General features: G+C 37.8%; 1 protein-coding gene across 3 annotated transcripts in view; it reads left to right on the top strand.

Annotated features, from left to right (window-relative positions):
* Positions 1-5,200: 5,200 nt before the first annotated feature.
* MBNL3 (muscleblind like splicing regulator 3) overlaps positions 5,201-22,227 on the top strand; it is a gene marked incomplete at both ends in the record, with an annotated part of 52,573 nt that continues 35,546 nt past the window's right edge. For all 3 annotated transcript variants that reach the window (XM_084258498.1, XM_084258499.1, XM_084258497.1), the window contains one exon: positions 5,201-5,377. In XM_084258498.1, the coding sequence (XP_084114624.1) occupies positions 5,201-5,377 (177 nt within the window). The remainder of the gene's footprint in view (positions 5,378-22,227) is intronic.

The raw sequence follows: 22,227 nt of genomic DNA, 5'->3' as shown, positions 1-22,227 counted from the left end.
TTTCCAAAGAGAGATGAGAGAACAAAAGGGTCTCTACTCTATTTCTCTTCCATAATCTAAGCATGGGAATTAGAGACAGAGGATCTTGCCTCAAGTCGTGGCTCTACCACTTTAGACTTTACAAGTTCAAAGACGTAATTTAACCACGATGAGCTTCATTTCCTTCAATGGTATTTTTGGGTTATTCATGCTTTTGAGTATTTTTAGCACTCCAAAGATCAATGAAATAAAAGCACATGTGCACCGCAAGAACAAATGTGCTAGGAAATGGTAGTTTTCATGTCCTACATTAGAAGACTATAAATCATAAAAAAATTACATTGATATTACTCAAGTCTGAGGATGCAAAATGTAAAGCTGTATTGTCACCAAAACAAAGTTGATCTTAAACATACAGGGATCAGTGTACCCCTCTCTATTTTTATGCACAGTCAGATGAGCAGAGCTCTGCGTGAGAACTGCTCTCCATCCTCTGCCCGGCCCCTTTTAAGTTGTTGTACCTAGCTTCTCCTGAGCCAGCCCCCGAAATAGTTCCAGTCTGAAGGAGGACATGTGCTGGCTAGAACTGTCTTTGAGGAATTGGCCAGGGTCCCATCAGAGGTTATGGGCCAATTTTAAAAAGGGAAATTTCTTCTCCCACTCTTGATTTAACGCATGGCTAGCGTCCAATTAATGCTTGCATTTTTCGTTGTGAAAGTTCAAAATTCAGATCTATTATTTTGGTCTGTTTTTATACTTGATGGAGCGCTGTAGAACAATCTTTCTACATACCCTCATTGTTTCTGTTCTGAGAAAATCATGTAAATATATCTATGCTAATTTTCTCTCAGATATGCTCAGGCAGCCTACACAATTTAGTTGTAGGATTAAATTTGAATATATCTTTAAATTTAACTTGCAGAACATACTCTTTGATGGTACTTTCCATAATACACAAAGTTGGTTACAGTATGGAAACGAATTTACTCATGAAATTCAACTTAGTGGTGCTGATTAAAAGAATTTGTGCCTACGGAGAATCTAAGAGAAAGATCAGCTAGGGTTAGTCAATTCCATCAATCTTTTGGATTTTTTAAAAAAAACATGTCTCTTTTAAAATAGGTAACAACTTTATTGACATATAATTCACATACTAACCAATTCATACGGCTAAAGTGTATAATTTAGGGAGTGGGTTTCAGTATAATCAAAAATATACAACTATCATCACTATCTAATACCGGAATATTTTTCTCATCCCCAAAAGAGACCCTGGACCCATTAAGCAGTTATTCCACCTTCTCCCCTCCCCCAGGCCCTCAAAAGCACTCATTTAATTGCTGACTTTATAGGTTTGCCGACTGTATATTTTATGTAAATGGAATCATACAACATATGGCCTTATGCAACCGGCTTCTTCCACTCAGCATGGTCTTTTGGGGTTCGTTTTGTGGCAGGTGGATCAGTGCTTCGTTTCTTTCTTTTTAATTGAACTTTTTATTTTCTTACATTGTTGTTCATTTTGGTACACTATTTGGGTCCTCCCCTCTGTTGTAGGCCCCATAAATCTCCCACCACCACATCACCCGTGAACCATCACCCTAGTCCCTTGTGCTCTGCCCTCCTGTTTTGACCCCTGTCCCTCCCCCTCCTCTGCTGTACGCTCAGATCAAAACTTGCAGTACTTCATTCCTTTAAGAGGTGGACTAAATTCCATTGGGTGGCTGTCTGGATTTTGTGAGTCTACCTGAGTGCTGATGGGCACGTCAGTTGTTTCACCTCTCATCTGACATGAAGAGTGCTGCCATGACTATGAATGGACACCTATCTCCTGGAGACCTGCTCTCAGCTCTTTGGGGTATATACCTGGACCTAGAAGTGCTAGGTCATGTGGCAACTGCTTAACATTTTGAGGAACTGTCAAACTGTTTCCACAGCTTCTGCCCTATTTTACATGCCCGCCAACACCGTAGAACAGTTGCTATCTCTTCAATTGTTCTATTTTGTTAACAACCATCATAGCACTCTGGTTTTGATTTGTGTTTCCCCCACCAGGCTTTTTTTGTATTTTAGTTTTTTATTGAAATGCCATTATCTTATTTCCTGGTTAGTGTTTAGACAGCATAGGATCCTCCCCCCCACGGTATAGTCACCAGAGCCCTCCACCACCGGATCACCCAAAGCCCGCCACCACCGGACCACCCATAGTCCTCCCCCACCGGATCACCCATAGCCCTACACCAAAGTCCATTGGGCTCTTTCCCCCTCCTGTCCTTACCTCTTTCTTCCCCCCCGCCCCAGATCTATGGTCAGCCTTCCAGGGTTGGTTTAAATGCTTGTCTTTGACCCTTTGTTTGTTTTCTCCATGTTCCACATATAGGTGACACCATCCCATATTCATCTTTCTCCTTCTGGCTTAATTCACTTAGCAAAATCCCTCCCAGCTCCACTCATGTTGCCTCAGATGGCATGAGTTTATTTTTTTGATTGCCGAGTAGTATTCCATTGTGCATACATACCAGTCTTCTTGAGTCACTCATCTGTTTGGGGGACTTAGGTTGTCTCCATTATCTTGGCTATTGTAAATACTACTGCAGTGAGCAGAGTGCAGGTTGCCTTTCAAATTAGTGTTTTGTGTGCTTTGGGTAGATACCTAGGAGTGGAATTGCTGGGTTGTATGGCAGATCCATTTTTAGTCTTTTCAGAAACCCCCACACAGCTCCCACAGGGGCTGAGCCAGTCTGCATAGTCACCAGCAGTACACTCTCTCCACGCCCTCACCAGTACCTGTTGTTTCTTGTCTTTTTGATATGGGCCATTCTCACAAGTGTGAGGTTGCAGCTCATTGTGGTTTTGATTTGCATTTCCCTAATGCTAAGGGGTGATAAACTTTTTTTTTCATGTACCACATCAGACTATTTATTTAACAAAATAAATAATATTTTAGAGGTCATTTGCTTGACAACCTTAACCTCTAGGATATGATTCTTCATGGAACACATTACAAATGCATCCCCTAGGCTATAAAAGCAGCCATAGAGCTTCTGCACCAAAACCCTGCAGTTTGCTACTCAGAGTCCTCATTCAGTGAGACACTGACCCTTATTCCACATTCATGGTTAGCTGTTAATGTTTTCCAGAAGGGAGCTGAAAAAGCCACCCTTCTTGTGGATGCACACATATTGCGGCAGGCAGAGAAGTGACAGTTAAAAGCGGCCATTAGCTATCTGCCACCGAAGGAAGAGAACTATAACTATAGCACTTGCTGGGATATTTATGACCCGAAGTCTCCCAATTATGTTCAGTATTTTTTAAGACCGCAAAGCGACATATAAAACATTTTAGAAACATTTCCATGAGGACTGTCTCAGAGAAACACGTTTTACTCTTGAATAGATGAACTCTTGTGATTCTTCTAGATGCCTAATTCCCCAATAGTATTAGAAATAATAGGAGACTTCCAGTTTCCTCTTGGATGTGGAACAGACCAACAGAAAATTTGGCTTTTGTAAAGTTATTGAGGATGCTGTTTAAAAAAAAAATGAAATGTTTTCAGGAACTTTAATTCTTTGATGAAGTTAACAATTGGTTGATAAGTCTCATATGCACAGCTTACTTTTGCTTTAGAAAAAATACCTGTTCTTTCAGCACATGTTTATGGCATAATACCAGTAAATTAACCTTTCAATTATCTTCTCAGCTGAGTTGCTAGAAATTGTTGGTTGACACTGATTTAAACTGCAGACCTGGAATCTGCACCTTGTTTAGTGTGTGACTGAGCTGTACTTTCTGCCTCACTTACTTGTATTTGCTGAAACCTCCTTCTGAGTCATTCCAATATCCCTTCATAGAGACTAATAACAGAGCATACATTGAAAAAAAACTGCATCTTTTCAAAGGATTTTTTTTAATCCGAAACACTTTTTATATTTCCATCCTCCACTGTACCTCATGTGCAGAGTCTCCAGATAATTAGTGTCCTGACTATTTTATGCGATTATCAGCAATTACCTTTCAAATACATACGCAGAGTTACCTCTCAGAGCAACTTAGTTTTCTTAGTAATTCCTGTTGGCTAGATTTTGAGAGCAGATAATCAACCCTTCAATCAGACCCCAGTAAAGCCATTTAAAAGATGGTTCTTTGGGAACCTCTAAAAACTGGAGATGCTGGTGGATCATGGCTGCATAAAAGGCTGTCACATCAGACTCCAGCATTTTCACAGCAGTGGACCCCAAAATGGATTTCTGTCCCCAAAAGATCAAAATGATAATTATTTTTGAAAATTGGATTGTTACCCAGTCTTCTACTGCAATAGTAACTCTAAGTGGTTGCTTCCTTTTACTATGTACACTTCTGCCCTGAGAAATGCCCTTCTTAGTGGCAGTGACTGACTGTGTACGGTGCTGTCAGTATCGAGATGCTTCCCGTTTTCAATAGGAGATGGTTGCTTCTTTTCCAGAGCTAGTTGAAAGTGGAAGCATTGTATAATTTTAGCTAATTTTATTTTTTTTTCTTGCAGGTTTCTGAAAAGTGCCTTTTCTGAAAACTCTGCTGCTTGGATTCCACTCTAGAGCTGTCTCTTTATAAGCCCCCCCTTCTCCCCCCAACCTTGACCCTGGTGTGCTTGTAGTTCACTTTTAGCAACTTGTCCATTCTTTTTTTTCTTTGATTCTCAGTTTTCAAAGTCATTTTCCCTCCTGATTTTTCAGCAAAAAAATAAAAAAAAAATTCAGATATAACATCCTTACCAATCTTAACCTTTAAACGTGAGACATAGGGAGAAAAACCTTTCTCCTCTTGATCTGAGACCATTGCACAAATTGAAGGGCAGCCAGCGGCATATGCTTTTTGCAAGAATAATTGAAAACATCAACTGGAGAGCCCAGAATCCTTTTGAAAGTCTGCCAGTTATTTGAAGTAATTTCAGCAGCGGAACAAAATAAAACACTCAATATCTTAACCTTTACAGTTGCCTTCTTAGGACTTGGTCTCTAATTTGATTTTTAGTCGTTCTGATATAATTTTTATTTTTTGATTGGCTTCTTGTTTGACTAGACGGAATTTAACTTTAATGAAAACCTAAGTGCTAACAAAGAAACATTTCACCAAGGCAACCTATTATCTCTTCACATTTAGCTTGAATTCAGTTTTAATCTTTTAAAAACAGCAGTAATATTGTCCTAAAGAGGGTGCACTTGATTTTCATTTTACTTTCAATATGACGGCTGTCAATGTTACCCTGGTTCGTGATACCAAGTGGCTGACGTTAGAAGTCTGTAGAGAATATCAGAGAGGAACGTGCTCTCGAGCAGATGCAGATTGCAAGTTTGCCCATCCGCCAAGAGTGTGCCATGTGGAAAATGGTCGTGTGGTGGCTTGTTTTGATTCTTTAAAGGTGAGTCTCCTCTAAATGCATATAATATTGAATTTAAACTTGTTGATTTCTATGTTTTTGAAAAATGTGGTGTGCTTTGAAATGAGCAAAGTTAATAATAGTATGAAAGTGGTGAGTTTTGTTTGCCTTTGAAAACAGGATATAGACTGCACATTTGTAGGACTAAGCCAGACTAAAGTTCACTCTATCGAAACCTACTGATCAAGATAGATAAATCTAAAGGAAGAAATTCAAGGAATTTTGTAGGCGTGAGAGATTACAGCCTTTTTTGGACTTCTTTGTATGTGACTTAGATTTTGATTATGGTGATCATAATTAATCCTCTTACAACCTAGAACTCGTTACTGAATTATAGCTTCTTATGTTATTGAAATACACTTGGCAGGGACCAGTCATCTTTCAGAGGATAAATACATTCAGACTGACAGTATAAGGTGAAAATCGCACCACCCAGGAGGAAAATAATAGCATTTTGAAGTTTCTTAGCTGGAATCTATTTTGTTTTTTTGTTTGTTTGTTTGTTTTTTGTTGATGCTCTACGTTTTTGTTTTTTTTTTAACTTTAACTTAAATAGACTGCTACAAAACTAACGTTACTTAGTTTTCTATCTGAGCAGATGATTGACCAATTTGGGATTTTTGAATACGTTCTATAAATTCTATTGCAAAGGCCATTAATATATTACAAGGCTATAAACAAAATATGAGGGCAGATTCTGCTTGTAGAATAGAACATACATGATTGGAGATTCAGAAAATCCCCAATTTTCATGTTTTGTTCATAGTTATACTTAAATTAAGGATAAAAATGTATAAATTAAAGCATAGAAGTAAAAAGTGATAATAGAGTCCTTCTTTAATAAGATGTGCTATGATGCATTGGAGTTCTTTTTAAAATATATCAAAATGAATTAAGCTGCATAAGGACCTTTTCAATTCCTTGCTACTGTTTTATCTCCATCATGACCAATTTTACTAAATAGCAACTCTGTTTATGGCTGTGCTAATAGAGATGTATTCCTTCATGTCATCATTTCTTCTGAAAACATTTTATTAAGTGATACACTACTTATGTAGTTACTTTTACTTATGTCATAGTTAATAGTTTTTGTTGCATACCATTCCAGTTCAAGAATGGAAACTTGCAATCATAAAGGTAATTTCTACCACTGAAAATGACTGAATTGCTCTTACTGCAGCAGATGTTATGACTAAAGGGCTTATTCTGTTTTCTTCACTCAGTTTTCTCAAGTTTCACCTGCAATTATTTTGTATATTATTTACATCTACTGCTGTAGGACTTAGGCAATGACTTGAAGCAGAAAAGGTACTGGGCTAATTGGGAAAAATAAGATGCCTTTCACCTAGACCATATAGAGGGTCAGGCGTTGCACTAAGAATTTTACATATGTTGTTTCAGGAGGTTTTGGGGTACAGCCCAAACCCACTACTGTATATCTGACCTTCACAACTTAATCTGACAAAGCTTCTTCTCTAATGGATAGATAATCTTCTCTGCCTGACTTCCACAACTACTGTGGCAATCCCAATGACATAACATAAAGCAAAAAAAAAAAAATGTATCACTATGAAAGCACACTGCAATGTATACAATATTAAAATGCAAATGCAATTATTTCAATTAAATTTAATAAAAATACACCGGTGGGGGGGAAAGTGAATTAAATATTTTCTTATTATTAACTAAGATTTGTTTTAAGACTTCTTCAAAAACAGTTCTATTGTGTTAGACTTTATTATTTAAAACTACTCACTCATGTTCCAAATGAGCATGCCCAAATCCAGTTGTTATAAGCATAATATTATTTCTTGTAGCTAAGTATCACTGGTTTTGAGCTTTATTCTTTGCTATAGAGTTCTTTTCAGGCTTTGTAAATTCTATCTTTCTAGGCATCTAGTGTGTGAGCTTCCTAATCATTAATATACTTCACATCAGTTCTCCCATTTAAAGGCAAAAGAATGCAATAAAGGAAACATTTGAAGAAAAATAATATGGAAGGGTGATTATTAACAAAATGCATATTGTACTACCACTTCAAACCTTGGAAAATGTATAATTCAGAGAGTACATAGATAATGGCCAATGAATATTAATAAACCACTTAATTATTTAAATACACTGACTACTCACCGTACCTAGTGTTTTTAAAATAATTTTTGTATTATGTTACTATCTTGATGTCCAGTCACACAAGCTAAAGATGATTTGCATAATCCTTTCTCTCAATTTTTATTGAAAGCTGTAATATTTCAAGTGTGCAAGGCCTTTCAAAAAATTAATTTGTCACTTGGACAGCACATTCATCGTAGTTCCATGTATACACCAAAGCTTTGTAGTTCTTTTCTTAATCCTTTTCCATGATATGCATGAAAGCTATATACTGGGTTGAAGGTAATTGACATATGTAGATTGTACTACTATCATATCTGTAATACACAAATAACACAACTTGATGGTTATTGCAACATTTGCTACTCCCATTGATTTTGTATGATTTGAAACACCTTTGAAATGCATCTGTGTGCTGCTCCTTCTCCTGTAAGTGGTTAAATAACGGAAGCCATCATTTCATGAATTTTGGGCTGCTGCATTTGTTTTTATTTTTGTAAGGATTCCATTAACACTGGGTACTCTACCAGATGATGATGGTTCTTTGCCTTCATAATAGGTACAATGGATACAATATTCCATACTCACCTCAAACAAGGGAATGTTATGAAAATAAGGACAGGCTTGATGACTAATTCTGCATTGTGCTGAAGTGCTGTACCCATCACTTTATGAATGTTGAGTGTTCAGTGATGAAGGTGTACCATCATCAGCTAGAGATGTGGATGCTACAGCCCATAGATTGATTTCCACCTACGTAAGAGTCTCCTGTCATGTGGATATGCAGCTGTTTTTTACTCAATTGTTTAGTCTGTTTGGCACAGTTGATTTCAAATTCTCTCTCCAAAGTGCTGCTTAATCCATTCTGTGCCCATTTCTTAATATTATAGTTTACCGTTGATCTAGGTTGGTATTTTCAGTGAATGTCCCTTAGATTTAACAAAAGAGCAGTCATCAAAAATACCAACCTAGAATCTTTGTGACTGTTTCAGAAGCCAAGATTGTTATCTTCATATACTCTGCTTCAAAAAATGTTATGATGCCTCGAACCTTCCCCTCCATACCTGCAATAATGTGATGTCAGTCACCTTTTACCCAAGAAGGATATAAACACTGTCATTTTTCCATTATGACAGATCAACACCTGTCCCATCTGCCCACCCCACTCACCACTTTGGGTAGTTTTGTAGCAAAAATTTCCTGGCAAAGACCTTAGCTACCAGAATTAGAGGACAGTCATATCAATCCACATCTTTTCCTAAAAGATGGAATTGGGTAAGGTAATAGAACCTTATACTCAATTTCACATATGATCACAAATGTGATAATATTTTGATATTTTAATATTTTTTAGAGGTGTGTGGATGTGAATTCATCCTCATGGGTCAAATAGTCCTGAGTTACCTATCTGTCCCATACTAGTATTGTGAGTCCCAGCAGTTTTCAATAATTTAAACTGATTATTTTTTTCACTATATACCTCACCTTTATTTGCTGAGGGAAATCTTAGCAGGAGCCAAAGACTCCTAGCAACATAATCCCAAGGGTCACTGGATTATGTACCAATTAGAGCCATTTATGAGCTCTCAGAGAAGCCTGCCTGCGCTCTAGAGATACATACGCAGCATCTGTCACCCTGAGACTCAAGGAAAATAACATTTTACTTAATTCTCTTCTCTGACACTAACTCTAACACTAAGTGGTCAAGGAAGTATCCTTGACCAGTAAAAGTCAGTACTATGTTGGGGGATTGTGGGTGGTTGAGTGGCAGGTGCACTATGGTGGCAATGTCTGAGGGAGGTGGGATTCTGTACTTCAAAAGTACCAACAATAACATAAGCCAGCATGACATTGGTACAAATTAATAAACAAAAAACAACCTCTTTGGGAAAAAAATTGAATTACAATTCATACTCAAAGAAATACATATTGACAGCTCAACTTTACTTTTGAATAAACTTTTTTTTATAGAAGAACTGGGGTACAGGCCAGAGGTGCAAGGGTAAGAGGATTCACCAGAAACAGAGTGGGGAGCAGAACAGGCGGATCTACTGAAATACACTGCTGAGGGGAGCAGTGGGTGAGTCAGGAGAGGTCTGCTGCACTATATGTGGGTCAGCTCCCTGGCTCAGGGATCGAACTCAGGCTACAGCACTGGTAGCACTGACACTTAATCCCTAGGCCACCAGGAATGCCCTTGAATAAACTTTTCATTTTGCAATCATTTTAGACCTACAGAAAAGTTGAAAAATAGTACCGGGAGCCCATGCATACCCTTCACCCAGTTTCCTGTCATATCAATTCCGTACATAATGAGTACAGGCTTTCTTTTTGAGGTAATGGAAATGTTCTGGAATTACATAGGGGTAGTGGCTGCACAACTCCATGAACATACTAAAAACCACTGATGTGTACATTTTAAAAGGGTGAACTGTATGTATATGAACTTTAAAAAATTACACATAAACGTGTGTGCTGAGGTTTCCCTGTCTTCTATTTTCCCCAGTTAGCCAGTTACTCTCCCAACCAATATATTTCATTTCCTCTTTCCTATCGGTTTTCTGTGTGTATATATGCAAATATGTACAGGTCTATTCTCCCTTTTTTAACACAACTAGTAGCATACTCTTCCTTGGCTTCTTTTGTAGTTGATATTCAAAGTAAAAGGATATAAAAAGATGTTCCATGCTGACATTAATCAAAAGAAAACTGGAGGTGCTAATATTTATGTCCAAGATAAACAGAATTACACAGATACTGGGCTCTAATTAGTAAATCTGTCTCACAGGCATATGTAGGTACTTTATTCATGTGCTGCTCTTGAAAAAATAAGTGAATAGAGAAGCGATAAAGGGAACCAGGTTTTTCACCATCAGAGAAAAGTTAAAAACAAGGAAAAGTGGAAAACTAGGATGAATCCTGTGATACAGGTTAGAGTGGAGACATCAGTATGATCTCATCTGTATTTTAGTATGTGTACAGATAGACCAGTACAGAAATGGACATAGGTGTGTGTGTGTGTGTGTATGCACGCGCATGTGGGTGTGCATGGTTAGGAGTGTGCTTGCTTATATTTTCTGGTTGTGTTTTTGGAGGCCTGAAAGCAGCAGCATTCTAATAGTAGTGAGCTCTCCTAGCACCAAATCTTTTTTCTAAAAACATTCCAGGAAAAGGAACCAGCATTCTTTAAAGTAATGGCTGATCCTGCACTGACGCAAAGAAAGTACAGAAAAAAAAAAATACGAAGGTGAACCTGTAAAGTCTTGTGGTGCCAGAAAGTAAGAAAGTGCTTGCAAAAGAATAGGGCGTGACAAGAGACCAGAGGAGCCAACGTGAGGGAGCCAAAATGTCAAGGACATGAAATGGAAGGAAAAACTGAGAAATTGTCAGAGTGGAGGGGACATGGCAAATAAATGCAATGGGGGAGCCTGGATTGGATCTTAGCACAGGAAAAGGATATTGAGGGGAAAATGGTAAAAATCAAATGAGGTCTGTAGTTCAGTTCGTGGTGTTGTAGTAGAGTTAATTTCCTGGCTCTGATAATGGTGCTATGTATGGTATGCAAGTTGTTGACATCACAGGACTCTGAATAAAGGGTATGCAGGGACTCTCTATACTCTTTCTTGCTATTTTTCTGTAAGCCTAAAATTATTTCAAAGTAAAATATTTTAGAAATTTGGCATTTTTTAACCTTAACCAAGCATCTCCTCTCCTTTGATGCTCAAAAATGCAGTGGAGTATTATGTCTTTTCATTTATTTTTCTGGGAAAAAAAAAAACATTTTGGTTATGAAATGACTAAATTCTAAAATCCATACAATGGTTGATCCTGGGATTGACCCCAACCAACTGCATAAATCATATCATTAAATAGTTAGGGACGACAGCGCTTCACAGACCTAGTGAATCAAGAACTGGGACTCTAGAAGGAAGATCATTCAGTTCGAATTCTTTCCATTTACAGTTGCAAACTGGAGAGTCAGTGAGGAAGAATCTCTTCCCCAAGGTCACCTAGGAAGTTTGCAAAAGAGCAGTGTTCTTCTAGTGGTGGTCTTTCCCTGCATACGAGGAATGGAGAAAAGACCACTGGAGCTATTGTTTTACTAAATCAAACTCTTCTGGCCCCTGGCATGATCAGTCTGTCCCACTTGACATTAGGGTGCACCGCCTGCCAAGTTTCCTTCACTTTTTGTGCTCCCAAAGTGGGCAACAGCCAACATTCCCTTCCCTAAAACCTCCCTCATTTTCTGTTTCAAGGTATACTATTTAGATTAATACTTTAAGTTTCATATTGGGGCCTCCCTGGTGGTGCAAGGGGTTAAGCACCGCACTATAAAGCAATCCACAGCCTCTGCAGCACGAGTTTGATTCCCGGCCAGCCAGGGAGAAACCCACATGGCACGGCAGACCTCTCTTGTCTCACCTGCTGCTCCCCTCAGCAGTGTGTTTCAGTCAGTCGGCCTGTTCTGTTCCCCACTCTGTCTCTGGTGGATCCTCTCACTCCCCACACATCTGGCCTGTACGTATATCTTCACTGCAGGAAACCCTTTCATGTCTGCCTATATTATATACTCGTTAGTACATTGCCCTGACTAGTTAGGAAAATATTGTCATGGGTTAGCTGTAAAGGTTGCAGTAGCAGTTCTTAGAATGGGTCAAATATTGTTTCACGAAATAACTCAAACGCTAACTCATCTCATTTAAGATGTTGTTTTATGGAAACATTGCTCACAATCATTTCTCCTTGCTGCCAAGATTGCAGTTGGCCACTTGGTGGGACAGGACTTGTGATATAACCAGGGGTGTAATCCTGAAACCCAGCTGCATGCTTCATTAAGATACTGGCCCTTTGCTGTAGGAGGTCTCCTTAGTGTAGGAGATCTGAAAAGCTGAAGTTTGAAAACCATCTCCTCTTTTGTTTAGAAGAAACTCTTACATGTTCTGAAACTATGTACCCCATCCTACTTTATCATTAAATAATCCTCTTCATGTAGTGTGGCTGTGAAGTTATTACAAATATTGTCTTTTTCTCTGCTTCAAGTTTCTGGGAAATGTGGATACAAGGTCCTCCCATGCATCTAGAAATAGCAATTAGTTCTTCTAAGAACATGGTCTTATTCATAGAGCGTCAGCTACTCACTGTTCTTCTTCCCCTTACAGATTGGCTTTCTTCTTGTAGTGTCCTTGAGGTGATTCTTTCTTCCTCTCTCTCTGTTTCCTGCTTGATGATTGACCTCTAGGGTTACATATTCCAGAGGAATCTTAGCCGTCTGCCATTTCTTTGTTATCTAAATAATCGTTCATTTTCTTCTGTATTTCCTCTACTATGTAATCAATCTTCAATTTCTTAGACCACGTTGTTGTTATTGTCTCATCTAGATTTGCAATCCTGCTCAGATTTTCAATGTTTTTATTTCTATGCCTTCAGTTCTCACCATAGTGTCACTTTGTAATGTAATTAGAAGTTTAACTGACGTTTTTTCCTGTCTTTCTTGATACTGTTTTCTGAAAAGTCAACAAATGATTCCATTTGTTCTTCAACCTTTTGTTTTCTAATTAATCATCTCTATTTGGACTTAACCATGTTGTCTCTAGAGTTAAATTATTGTTCAATATTTTATTCATGATGAGTTTCTATAATGCTGTTTAGTGTTGTGTCTAATCCATTATTTAGTGAAGTACATTTGGCTTAAAGGATCTACCCATTTTTGCAGCTCTAACTTGGTCCTAGGCATTTAAACGTATGCTTTAAATTGACCTTTACTTCTGCGATCATGAAAACTGACAAAGTATTTTATTAAACTCACTCAATACCTTCAGTGGCAGATGAGATTCACATTCAGGTTCTTAGTGTTCTTATAATTTACCATGTACTTTTCAGAGCAGTTAAATCACATAAGCATCCAAGATCTTTCTGTGATGAGTTGTAGAGATGTTTTTATTTATGTGTCAGTTGTTTACATGACTATACAATTTGGGGAGTACAGCTGTGCATGTCCACATGTACACAAGCTTCCCTCACCTTCCGCCAAACTACAGTGCTATTATTCTATCCCCTTCCCTACCCACTGCTCCTCGTTCCCCTCGGTCCCCTCTAATAACCAGTGTATTTTTCACAGGATTTTTTCCTATCATAAATGGGCATAATTTTTTTCTGTTAAAGCTCAAGTTTTTGTTTACCCACTGGAAATCAGTAGAAATTAGCTTTTTGTTCCTACTCATGTCCCTGTGTTGCGGGTAGGCAGTGAAGCAGGCTCTACAATAAAGAGTCCCCATATGGTAGAAAATAGAGAGTCCACAATGATATTTAACTGTGTTAAATGTGATAAATTCCTTAAAGTATGACATGTCCTATGTGGACACCATGATTTGTTAACTAACTTTATAGGCGTAGTGTTCTTATCCTTGTCTTTAGCGCACGGCAGTGTGAAGAGAAAACCCTTTTTCTCTAGGACATTAAACTCATCACCCATTTTCTTTTTGTGTCCAGGTACCTTGAGTAGTCAGCACTGTGGTGTCACAATACATTTTAAAGCATTGTTACAAATACTTTTTGGACACATTTTTCAACGTGGCATTGTTGTAAGACCACATTGTCTCAATGTGCAAAAGCTTTTGTACTGTTTCTGAAAGATAGTAACTCTGAAGTAACACTTTGAATATATTAATATCTTCAAGAACTGTGAGTTTTTGTTTAAAACATTTGATAAATACCTAGCCCAGAAGTGGTTTTTCTGTCTATATTTATGCTTATCACTTGCTCCATTAGATTTTTTTCCCCAGCCTGTATAAAAACAATCTCCAGAATTTTATAATTTTCTGGTTGTTTTTACTTTTTCTGTTAGCCAGGAAAAACAATTCAATCTTAACTTCCAAGTAACTGAGAAACTTAAAAATCTGTCTGATTTTATTCTGCTTGTACCCCACTGGAGACAGGACTTATTTTTTCCAGCTTTATTTAGATATGATGGACATAGTGCTTGTGTAAGTTTAAAGTGCGCACCTCATTATTTATATATTGTGAAATGATTGCCACAGTAAGGAGAGTTAACACCTCTATCACCTTACATACGTACCTTTTCTAAACATCTACTTTTTTTGCAACTTTTAAGAGTATAATACTGCATTGACTCTAGTCACCTTGCTGTACATCCCACCCCAGAATTTATTCATCTTCTCACTGGATGTTTGTGTCCTTTCACCAGTATCTCCCCAATCCTCCCACCTCCCACCTCTTGTCCCTGGTAACCGCCATTTTACTCTGTTTCTGTGCTTTCAGTGTTTTTTAGATTTCACATATAAGGGAGATCATACAGTATTTTGTCTTTGTCTGACTTATTTCACTTAGCATAATGCCCTCCAGGTCCATTCATTTTGTTATAAAGGACAGGACTTCCTTCTTTCTCATGGCTAAATAATATTTCATCGTGTGTATTTTTCAAAGTAGCTTTAGAAGCAGTCTTTACAAATGTGTCTTTTTTGGGTAAACTGCAGATGTAACCATAGAAATATCTCAGATGTAACATGATATCTGCAAGTGTCTTAAACAAGGGAAATGATGTTTGTAATAGCAACTCTAACAAAGGCTCCTGTTAGAGTTGAACAAGTCATAAGGCTCCAACCTCTCTTCTTACACAAGAGCGGGCAGTAGATTCAGTTGGCAGGACTATTGGTTGTGGTTTACTACAAGGATTTTATAAATTTCAGGGATCACTTAATGCGGCAGACCTGTTAAATTCATTAAGAGTTCTATATTCATTGAATTCCCCAAGGAAGTGATTCATTCAACAAACATTTATTGAAACCATTACTTGTTAGGCACAGGGATCAGGACTATGCAGAATAGAAAGGCATGGAAGACATGGCCACTGCCTGGCTTATTAGAAGAAAGCTGCTTCTGGGATGAGCCATAAGCCAGGTACAGACTAGTGGCTCAGAGCCCAAGCATGCATGCGTGGCGTGCATGTCCCCCATGGTGGGGAAATGAGCTGTCATGGGAGAAGTCCTCTCTGAGGTTTTCTTTTCAGGAGGGATATCCAGGCAGAGAGGGGCTAACCTGTGAGTAATGATAGAGGGAAAACCTTGATGTGTGTTTGGGGAGTTGAATGTTAATTCAGCCTAGCTGAAGTACAGAGCATGCATTGGCAAAGAAGTAGTCTTAAAAGTCAGTGAGGAGTTTGAATTTTATTTTGTAGCTCTGAAGAACTGACAATTTTAAAGTAGACAAATGACATCATCAGCCTATGCTAGATGAATCGATAGAGCAAGAGACTGGCAAGAAGGAGGACATTTTAGAAAGCTATGGAAGTATTGAAGGTACGAAGTAATAAGAATTTGATTTAGGTGGTGGCAGTGGGACTGGAAAACCAGTGATGGAGTTGAGATACTGCTGATGTCAATGTATTGAATTAGAGGGGACTGATCATTTACCCCAGTCTGCTGCAGTTGTGACCATGGTCATATCAGATTTCATTGGATTTTAAGTGAAGGTCTGTCATACATTTTTGGGAGTTGCTCTTACATTAGATGCTGTCCTGTTACCATTGTATCTTTTGTGTCTAGCACATTAGGAGCATGGAAATTATTTGCTGCATGAAGTATGAGCTGGCTGAATCACTTTGAGAGAGGGAGGGTGCAAACATGGACTCATTTGCAAGGTGCCGGTCATCGCTCCCCTGCCTTTGACCTTCCACCCCCAGTTCAGATTTTACTTAAACCTGAATGAAAATTGTATACATCCCTATGCTAACTTTCCTCACTCAGCCACATCTTAACCTAGATTTGATGGCCTATAGATTGCTGATATTTGCAAGGTTAATTCTGTCCCTCGGCATTTTAGAAAGAAAGTCTTTGGCCAAGCATCTTTGGACACACTCCAAATGTTGCATTTTGAGTGATTTTACCTTCTATATGCCTTTTTTAAAATTGCTGAGTGGCCACATGTAAATTCTTTTTTAAAATAATTATTGTGATAATCTAGTAATATTCGAACATTATTTTTTGCCTTAAAATGTTTGAAATTGAATTTTACAGCAGATGGCTAGCTTGCAAATCACTGTATTCTAGGAAGTATGGTTAGTGCTAATAAGGTCATTCAGAGTCAAGCACAAAGTCATAATCTGCAGAGAGGGGTTTTGTGTGAAAGGTGGGTGCCTGTTCCAATAGAAATATATATTTAAAGTTTAATCAATAAGGAATGCACAGTGCTTTTTAAAAAGTCCAGAATTTGAGCATAGAAAGGCCAAAAAAAATCCTTCTAGAGACAGCTCACAAATTGACATTTTTAAATAAACTTAACTGGAGCCCTCAATAACTAGAACTTAGTCCTAGCAATATGCTTTTAAAAGTAATTCAAGATGACATTTTTAAAAAGGGTGTCTAGGCTTATGAGCTGTACCTGGACTGCAGGAAGCTCAGACTCTTACACCTTCTCCATCGTCATCTGTATTTCTGCATAGGGAAGTGCATTTTCAGGCAGACAGTCCTGAGACCTGGGGCACAGTCCTCAGTAAAGAAGAGAGGAGTGTGGTTTGGGCAATTGGCTCCACTTGCAAAATCAGGAAAGGTGCCTGAAACAGGGTAGAAAAGTATTTCAGCAAATAAGCAAACTTAAGATGATTTGAAATATTTCAAAGCATTCAGCTGATGTCTAACATTTTGAAATAATAGTCATAATTGTGACTTGCATGCATTAGTAGGCAACTGGCAGCTAAAACAAAACCAAGACTATTTCTCACTTTCCCCAGATTCTCAAGGTCTCATTCTGGTGGCACAAGGCATTTTTCCATCATTGAAGGATTAATTATAGAACCGACTGAATCATGTTTCACTTGCTTCTCCCCCAAGTTGTCCTGTTCTACCACTAGAGAAACACATAAGGAACAATGACATTGCTTCTGAGCAGAGATTGTAGAGGGCAAAAAAGAAAAGAATTTAGGAGACATCTATTGATAAAGTCTTTGCATTCTGAAATACGCCAGCTTCAGTAATAATGTATGTAAAAAACCAGAATGAAGGTGTAATGAATAAAATAACATATTAATGAAAGGGGGGTGTTAGAGAAATTAAGACTCCCCCTGAGCAAGAATTATTTGTGCCATTTTGGCACATCTTTTCCATTATAAAGTCCTCTGCTTTCCTTGAAGCAAAAGTGAAGAGTTGTGATGAATGATGGTGCAGAGAAATGGCTTCCCCAACAAACTTGTTCCTCCTTCTTTACACACCACCAAACGTGCACCGCTAATCACCTTTGACTTCTACCCATTGTATCCTCACACCTCTGCAGTTGTAGGAGAGAGAAGTTGTGTAAACTCCTCTTTGTGGGCAGGTTCCATGTCCTATTCTTTGCGCCTTCCATAATACCCAAGTCTTGACAAGACAGGTGCTTATTAACCCATATACTTTCTTTTATCAAGGCAGAGCAAACCAAACAATTCAATCAATATACATTCTTATTTGGTCACCAGAAAGCTCAGGGCGTCACTGAGTGTGCAGCTGAAACTATTAACCTAGTCTAAATTGTTGAAGCTTTTGATATAATTATTCCCATCATTCCACCTTCCCCATTACGTCACTCTTGCTCTTTAGGCTTATGACAATGATCTTGTTGGAAATGTATCTTTTTTGTAGGTTATTTCGAAGCCTTTTGTGGAAGATATAATTGTGTAACTAGTGAATATCTTATTTGCAGCCTATTACGCTATCTGAGTGTTTTCTATTTATACTCGTTAAGGTTTTCCAGGCATTCCAGTATCGCCAACTGGGATTCTCAGTCTAAAATAGGATTCCGGTGATACCCAGAAGTAAACTAAGTGCTGCTGAGACTACTCTTAGTCCAGAAAGGCCAGAGTCACACGTACTTGCAGGGATGTTTGTTTTTCTTTAGGGTGAAAAGAGAACACGTTATATGAAATATACCGTGTCTTACTGCATCATCCCAGGATACAGCTGACGGACTTTGTATTGGGTGCTTGCTTTGAGGCTTGGGACTCTGTCAGTACTTCAGTCTTCGATTATCCGTGCTGATATGCTGTGGTGGGCAATGGGTTGTTTGCTCATTTTATGTGAAAAGTATTTCCCAACTTTTAGCTTGTTTTCTCCCACATATATTTTTGGGGTGACACAGGGCAATGCAGCTGCTTTTAAGTGAATGTAGTTTCTACCAGTGAGTAAAGGTTTTCGTTTATTGGACAGCTGGGGAGAATGTATTAACAAACTTTATCTGCTTAAATTTGGGGATACAGCAAACTTTTAGATAAACGGTCTGGAGAGTTTGTAGAGCAAATGTATGCAACATACAATAGAGAGAGCTTCCATACTTACCGTTAGAGTGGAAAGCATTACTTTGTAAACAGAAAATGAGCGTGTTTCCTAGAAGCAGTCAAAAAGAATTTTGAAAGCCCGTTCCTGTTTTTATGTGACCTGGACTGGCTTCTTTTTCACGTGAAAAGGCCAGAAATGTGGAAATAAGACCCTTCAATGTGACTGTTTAGAAATGGAAACATCAACAATGTAAGAAAATGCTTAGTAAGCATCTACTTCCATAGTTAGCTAGGGAGATACTGCCACAGAGCAAATGTTCTCAAAAGTGTGAGCCCACCAGCAAGCCCCAGTGTCACCTGGGAACTTGGTAGAAATGTAAATTCTCCCACCCTCCCTTAGAATCTGCTGAATCAGAAAATCTAGAGGTGCTTCTGATGGTCTGTGTTTTAAGAAGCCATCCTGGTGATGCTGATGAATACTGAAGTTTGCGAACCATCCATTTAAACAGACCATAGTTGTCCAGAAGAGGATCAAGGAAGGATGATGCTTCTCAGTTCTAGAATTCTCAGCACATTGTATTGTCCCTCAGTGCTTCTTCTTTTCCCTGCCTTCCCCCCGCACCACCTCAAAATGGCCACATGCTTGGGTTATTGTTTGTATTCAGATCTGGTAGAAAGAAAATGACATCTGTTTGAGAAGATGTCTATCTTTGGGAAGCTGATTGTGTGCCCCCACCCCAGCAGCACAGAGCTAGTTGGCTGAGATAAGACTCTGAGAAACACTGTGCAAAAGATAAGAGTTTGGTTCTCAAAACTTTTTACCACAGAACCCTGTTTTTGTGGAGCATATAGAAACTTCTCATGGAAATCGTCATAGGTAGTTAGGAAAGTATAACATTGGTATCTAAATGTGTGAAACCAAAAAGAAACAAATAGTTTGATTATTTGTCTATTAAAACCTTTTAAAAGATTAGTGACTTTTTTACACCCCCCCTATATATATATATATATATTGTATATATATATATATATATAGTGTATATGTGTGTGTGTATGTGTGTGTATAGGTGTTACTAGCTTCTAAGGGTCGACTTGCAAATTTTGTATGAAGCAGACTTCTCCGAGGTTGACCCATTGAGATGAAAAATAAAGCTGAAAAATTAGTTCAAAACTTTATAAAGTTTTATAATGAGATTCAAGTTTATTATTTTATGAATTTATATAAATAATACTCAAAATCCCTTTGCTATAATTAACTACTTAGTAGTAATTCAAGCACCATTAACATCTTCTCTTACCATCTATTATTTATTTTGCTCTATCCTTGCCAGGAAAAAATTACTTACCTCATTTCTTTTTATCATGTTAGTATATATGGAAAAAAATAACAGCATTGTGACAAAGTTAAAGTTAAAAAAAAACCAAAAAATTATGCTCCAAACTTTTTCATAAATAGAAATTACTTTAACTATTTTAATGATTTTGATTCTAAAGTGAATTTTTATTATGCAAGATCTTAAAGAAGCTTCAGATGGTTTAAAAAAAAAAAGTATTTCTTGACTAGATTAACTGGTCTCCTAAGTAGCTTCTGGCTTATTGTAAGTTGATAAGGAAGCAATAATTCTTTCCTTTTTTTCAGTTATTTTCAAGGATAAGGTTAAAGCCTGGATCTGCTTCTTATCCTCTGCCCTTTTACCTACCATACCACTGAGCTGTGGGAGCAGACACTGTTTAAAAAATAACCAGTTCTAAGAAGAGAACTGTCCTTGACTTTCTAACCTTATATATAAATTCTCTCTCTAAGTACATGAAAATTTCTATTACACAAATAAGAATTATTCATAAAATGAAGCATTATCTTTTGGGGAGAGAAAATGGGAAATCCTAGTTTGTAATCTGTCATCTTTTTTTTAACTTTATTCACAGGAACAATTCTAGTTCTTTGTAAAGAACTAATAAAAATAAATACAATTGTTGATAATTGGTACCGATTTTACTTCCAAACTCGTACTAAATGTCACCTTTATTCTTTCAAAGTATCTCTGAGGTATGTAGGGGCAGGAATTATTCCTATAAAACTTGGTTAACAGAATCAGAAAATACTTTAGCCATGATCTTAAAGTAATTAGATTCCAAGGCACTTAAACCCTCATCTAGCCTTCTTTCTAATAAAATACTGAATTCATATTAACGTTTAAATATACTCCTGCTTTGTCTAGGAACAAATGCATTAGAAGTCCAGGCATGATGGGCCTGTGACCTGATTCCAACCAGTTTTTTTTTTCATTACAGCACTGAATTTACTTGCTATCATCATTATTTTCCCTATCATGTTGTTTTTAAAAGTACAAGTACACTTTGTATTCTGCATGTTGAACTCTTCAGTCACTTTTATAAGATTTAGATTTCGTACTATCCTCAGCAAATATTTATAACACTTTGTCTTTTAAAAGTTGTGGAAAAACCTAAATGCTAAATTATATTTAATAGGATTGACTTGTTGATATTATTAACTGAAATGTTTACATGATGCATCCACATATTGATTTGCATTGGAAGTCTTCAGTGTTATTTTGTGAAGATTTACTTAACCAGAAATGAATTGGCAACAGAGAAAAGAAAATAACCATAACTCTTCTTCATAAGCTGCAGTTGAAGCACTGAAAAAGTCAAACTCTAGTTCCTAGGCTCACAACTCATCACTCCACTTCACACCATCTCAAACTAAATACAGTGCTACTTTATTTATAAAAAAATTCAATTTAAAAAGTCACAGTAAATACAAATGCAAAGTGAACACAAATCAAGCCCCCACTAAAACTGGACTTTTGCTGGTATCATCTGATATGAGGTGGTATTGCAGTGTATGTGAGTTCTGATTTGCCTGTGCTCTCAGTGGAATGAAATTCTTCAGAACACTTTGTACTGCTTTGTGATAAGGTTGATCTGGCATTGTTTGGAGATTTTCTCTGTTTTGTGATAGTGATGAACCCACAGCCCTCAGATATCTGTGGTCTGAGTAAACATGCTTTCAAGTGCCACTATTGCGTTTCTGAAAGATTCCTCTTTGGGATGGTAATGGTGGTGGGTCACAAAATGCACACAAGCAACTCTTGCTGAGCCCCATTTCCATCCACTCTTTGTGCCCTTGGGGTTTTGCTGGATGTTATTTTCTCAGACTGTGCTCCATGAGCATAAGCGCTCATAGCCCAGCTGTGCTCAGAGAGGACATGTTTGCACTAATTGCTCTGATTCGGGAAAGATGAAAGATGTATGGAAAGCACTTTGAACAGTGCCAGGCACTGGCAAATACCCAATAAAGTTAGCTGTGATTATTCATGTGAACTTGGCGTAAACAACAATGACCATTCATTTACCTTGTCTTTTTGTTTTGAAGTCACCCAGGATCCCTAGGTACTTGACAAGACATCCCACTTTCCATACATTTGTCCTGTTAAAT

This window comes from Talpa europaea (assembly GCF_964194135.1).
Source record: "Talpa europaea genome assembly, chromosome: X".
In the NCBI taxonomy this organism is placed as follows: Eukaryota; Metazoa; Chordata; class Mammalia; order Eulipotyphla; family Talpidae; genus Talpa; species Talpa europaea.
Note: the sequence above shows the minus strand (reverse complement) of the source record. Positions and strands in the feature narration are given on the sequence as shown.